The sequence below is a fragment of the Tachypleus tridentatus genome, chromosome 1 (genome assembly GCF_004210375.1).
Source record: "Tachypleus tridentatus isolate NWPU-2018 chromosome 1, ASM421037v1, whole genome shotgun sequence".
In the NCBI taxonomy this organism is placed as follows: Eukaryota; Metazoa; Arthropoda; class Merostomata; order Xiphosura; family Limulidae; genus Tachypleus; species Tachypleus tridentatus.
In genome coordinates this window covers 65,966,569-65,971,677 of record NC_134825.1, presented here as the reverse complement: position 1 = coordinate 65,971,677, position 5,109 = coordinate 65,966,569, and the positions used below count along the sequence as shown (strand labels likewise).

At 36.0% G+C, this 5,109-nt stretch overlaps 1 protein-coding gene across 1 annotated transcript; it reads left to right on the top strand.

The window, feature by feature from the left end:
• The first annotated feature begins 1,725 nt into the window (after nucleotides 1-1,725).
• Nucleotides 1,726-3,888, top strand: LOC143250807 (transcription factor HES-4-B-like). Its single transcript, XM_076501832.1, has 3 exons — nucleotides 1,726-1,871; nucleotides 2,219-2,314; nucleotides 2,935-3,888. The coding sequence occupies exons 1-3, from the start codon at nucleotides 1,818-1,820 to the stop codon at nucleotides 3,610-3,612; spliced, it is 828 nt and encodes a 275-aa protein (XP_076357947.1). The 5' UTR covers nucleotides 1,726-1,817; the 3' UTR covers nucleotides 3,613-3,888.
• Nucleotides 3,889-5,109: the final 1,221 nt, after the last annotated feature.

Genomic DNA, 5,109 nt, shown 5'->3' with positions numbered 1-5,109 from the left:
ATGTCAACCACAATATATCTGCTTTATTAAATGCTGAACAGACCTTTCGCCTAATACAGTTCAAAATGGGAAACTATAACTTTTATTAATTTTATACATCACAATAAGGTTTTATGATTTATTAATATCAAATTATTTATTTCTTTAAAAACAAATAGTTTATAATCATTATTTATTTATTTACCTGAAACGGCGCTGGAGGTCGCCTGGATGGTCACCTGTTTACACCATTCGCACAATAGTCTTTCAGTCAGTCAGTTGATTCTGAAATGACATCACATAAGGAACATTTAACGTTGCAGTGTGTACTTCCATGACGTTAGTAAAACGTGCGCATGACACGAATCATGAGAAACATTCGGCACTATGCAGGCTACAACATAGCATGGCATATGAACTTCAAAAGCGAAAATTGAAAATATTTAATTTTCATTTTGGTTTTATTTATTCTTGAATAAGAACACGTTCGGGGACTCTGAGGAAGTACATCTAGTTTATTTTTCTTGAATTAATTACGTACCTAAAGTTTAAACTAAAAATAACTGAAAAGGTCACACGCAAATATTCATAATAATAAGGTATAAAATGAAAAGTGGTCGGTAGTTCGTAATCACGGACGACGAAACGCTACCTGTATACACAGTGTTAACGTACACAACAACGGGACTCCACAGCCGGGGGAAGCAGAGACACTGTTATACTGTTTAGCGTTCAAATAAATAAATAGAATAATAAATAATTGAAATGTTTCAAGTCTTTAAATATAAACAACTTTGATCAGAAGCTAGGATTTTTTAATCAGATGAGATCGATGATTCAACTCAACAAAATGCCAAATATTGAATTTGAAACAATGCTAGTGATTTGTCTGTTTGTTGTACACAAATAACTTATTGTTTGTAACCTGTTGATTTAAAGATAAAACGTAATAAAACCATGTTTAGTAACAGGTGGCTTTGTTTCACCATTTTACGAAATAAAAGGATGAGAAACTCATATATATTTTCAAATCTGTTATACACATTTTATTTAATATATTTATGTACAAACATCTTTGGGTCAGGATAGGTCTACCTGATTAGAAGATGTGAGTTACGTAACCGCTGTTACGAAACCCATGGGTACAGTGTGGATATGCCGCAAGAGCACAAACCCACGTGCGTGGCATGCGTGCTGAAATACGTTGGAACCGGTTGTTCTTACTAAGCGATAAGATGTTTACGCTAGGAACGGCTGTTTGGCAAGCTTGTGTTTAGGGTTTCTTCTTGAGTAAGGCGGAGTTTTCCCACACTCTGGCGCGTTCCACCGCTTGCTGATAAAAAAGTATGGCACGTGCACTGCAGCAGCCGCGGCAGATGTCTAGCTGGGCGCTTTGATTTACAAGTTGAGGGGTAATGCTACCTTATCGTTAAGATGGAAGGAAAAAAAGGAGGGGGGTTAAAACGTGCACCGGAATGTTCCACGACGAGTCAGCAATCACGTGCCACGAGTTGTTACAATAACACCTATCTGCAAATAAGCGTGTTTGCGCTCCGGATTGGTCCAGAGCAGCGTGGGAAAGTGTCGCCCCTTCGTATCTCATGCTTTTCGCTACTGCATGCTCCATTGACCCCTACAAGTAATAAAACCTAAATTCCAGGGTACTGTCGTACAGTTTCTTTTGCCACGTGCGTGTGTACAGGTCTGGTTAAGCACGTTCTTGTACTCAATTGCTAGATATCGTCTGTTTTTCTTGGGTTGTGAGCTAACTAGCTACTGTGAGCTACTTTGGTAAACATATATATATTCAACAAGTCTTAACTCTATTTAGAATTTCCATGAAGACGATGCCTTCAGAACAATCGCCAATGAAAACCATCAGTAACCGTAGAGTAAGTAACAACATGATTTGAATTTTATGTACGTAATTAATTTATTTTTTGAAATATTATTTACTATCGAAAAGTTATATTTTAATATCCTCCAAAACATACAATATTACTTCATTGTTAGGAGGGTAGACGTTTTATTATAGATGGTTACATTCTTTTTAAGAGTGTGTAATTTTACCTGTTACTCATAATTAATGTTCTTGTAGATTTGTAGCAACTTTCTGTGGAAGACACCACATAACTCTTAATATTAACTGTTGATCTGTTCTATAGATTCTGTCTTTATCTGTTAAAGTATGTTCTGTTGGTATAGTTCTTACAGAAGTTTTATATTATCGTTTTTACAGAGCACTAAACCAATTATGGAAAGGAAGCGACGTGAACGTATCAATAACAGCCTTGGGGAACTGAAAAACTTAATTCTAGATTCTCTGAAAAAAGATGTAAGGATTGTTAAATTTATATTTGTAAAAAATTGTTTATCTATTTCTTAGCCTTTTTTTTATTTTAATCCTAATAAATATATAGCTTGTGTTTAAACTTGACATTTACCCCTAACATTATAGCTAAATTTATAATATAAAGATTCCAAACATGCGTGTTGTTATTGTAATTTTCATTAATACCTCAGTAATTGCGTTAATACGAGTCATTGACATTTATTTCCTAGCTTTAACTTGTACGTGCTGTAACTAAGGTCGTACGTAGGTCGTGCGAGAAACCTCGCGCACGTGGTGTCACGTAACTGGTATAGCCAGATATGTGTGTCGTGTATAATGCATCATGTGTAGGTGGGGTGTAAGAATGCTTGGTATAGAAATTTCTTGTCACCCGTTACGAGACACTGGTGACGTTATTGCTACTAGACAAACATCGTACTATTAAAAAAAAAAAAAAATCAGGAGTGATATTTGTACAATTTGCATTAGTATAATTGTTTATTTAATTAATTTCACAACTGTGGTGTTTAACTCCATATATATAATGTGTGTCTGTGTTATTTTTTTTTAAAGTCAAATGTTTGATCTAGAATTGAGTTACTCATCATTCACTTAATTTATAGAACGCTCGTCACTCGAAGTTAGAAAAGGCAGATATTTTGGAGATGACTGTTAGACATCTACAAAACATGCAACTGAAACAACGGGAAAGACGAGCTGCTTCATCCTTGGCAACCTTCCGATCTGGCTTTAACGAGTGTGCACATGAGGTCAGTCGTTTCCTGGGCACAGTGGACGGAGTTGACTCTTCTTTGCGCCATCATGTCTTAAACCACTTAACTGATTGTTTGTCTGGCTTGAATGAGACTTGCTCGTCTAGTAGGACTAACAAAGTATCATCTACGAGTCCTGTCCACGTGCATGTTCCCACAGTCTCCAACCCTTCTGCTACTGTGAGCAACAACGACTTCGTGAGTGACATACGCCTAGTCCCAACTTTTCTTCCTGCGAGAGAAATTGCATTCCTTCTCCCGGGCGACAACTTGAACAATCGGTTACACCAGAACTTACTGCCTAAATACTCTTCAACCGATTTCTCTGTCATGTCCGATCCAGTTAGTGTTTTGGGTTCATCAGGTATTTTAAGCCCTGCTGCAAGTGATCGATCAGAGTCCAGTCCTAGTCCAGTAGCCTACTCTTCCAACAAGACCAAAATAGTGCCAGTCTTTGAACCCATTTCTCCTGTTCCTTCCTGCCACTTAGATAAATCGAAGTCTGAGTGTGTGTGGAGGCCTTGGTAATATTGATTTCCGTCAAGGAATTAATATAAGTCTTAACAATATCAGTCAGTGCTATGTAAATGTTAATTATGTGATATTTAGGTTAAATTCTCAACGTTTTCTTCAAGTGCGGTAAATGACTGTGATAAATCTTTTTGCCAAGAACTGTACATCGAATACCCGGTGCCACGTTATTTATTTTTCCATTAAGTTTATATATTTTGTACAGGATCAATTATTTCTCTTAAATGTGGAACGATTAGTACCTGAAAATAAAAGTCGCACATCTAAAGTTCAGTATTGTGTTGTGTGTTCGTCGTAGTTATATTACTTAACCATAAAATTATAAATTGCTCTCTGTTGGCCTTTATAAACTATTTTATTCTAAACGTTTTATGCAAGAAGTGTTTGAGGGCCTACGGCTTTGTTGGTTATAATATATTTAATAACATAAGTCGCATAAAAACGACCCGGCCTGGCCTGGTGGTTAAGACACTCGACTCGTAATCTAAGGATCGCGCGTTTGAATTCCTGTCACACCAAACATGCTCTCCTTTTCATCTGTGGGAGCGGTATAATGTGACGGTCAATCCCATTATTAGTTGGAAAAAGAACAGCCCAACAGTTGGCGATAGGTGGTGGTGACTAGCTACCTTCCTTCTAGTTTTACACTGCTAAATTAGGGACGGCTAGCGCAGATAGCCCTCATTTAGCTTTGTACGAAATTCAAAACAAACAAACAAACTTCCACCTGTAAAAGTGCTGTGTTGTATAGCAATATTTGAATTTTCAAGACGTTAACTAATGTACGTTTCCGGTTATTTTGGGACTGACAGTGTATGACACTAGTAAAACAAGTGAGCATGGTGTGTGTCTTACATGGGATGGTGACGTAAAAATATTTCATAACTCTATAACCGTGATTCAAGCTGTACTTTAGTTTTTGCATAAATAAGTGGTGACTATTTTAAACATTATTAAAGATAAATAATTACTTTGAAAATTAATATTAATCGATCAAAACAAGCTATGTACGTAAGACGAAACTAAAACCAACGGCCTGGCTATAAGTATAAATGATCAGATATACTTTTCTTAACGTCCTTGGTTATTAAGATTAGAATATATATAGCTTAATGAGTTTGATATTCTTGCTGATAACGGTATCTTCGCCCGTAATCTCAACAGTATTTTACAAAGTTCAGCCATCTTGGGAGATTTAGGTTAGTCCGAAATACATATATTAAGCTGAAAAAGGCAAAAAGCCTAAAGTATAAAAGAAAATAACGGAAATAAATAAATAAATGACAGGATACTTTTTACTTGGGGAACACAAACGTATTGTTGGATGGAGGTACTGCACTACAATTATTTTCCTTCGAAAACAATAACCTTATTTTATATACAATTTGAATGAATGATTTTTTTTCCATTCTCCTTTAGATATCTTTTTGACCAATAAAATCTCATTAAGCCAATCGACAGTGACAACCCATTAATATTTAAATTGTCGTGTTA

Coding starts and splice junctions, on each gene's coding strand:
- LOC143250807 (XM_076501832.1), top strand. CDS start 1,818: ATGAAGACGATGCCTTCAGAACAATCGCCAATGAAAACCATCAGTAAC. Junction 1,872..2,218: donor AAACCATCAGTAACCGTAGA/GTAAGTAACAAC, acceptor TCGTTTTTACAG/AGCACTAAACCAATTATGGA. Junction 2,315..2,934: donor TAGATTCTCTGAAAAAAGAT/GTAAGGATTGTT, acceptor CTTAATTTATAG/AACGCTCGTCACTCGAAGTT.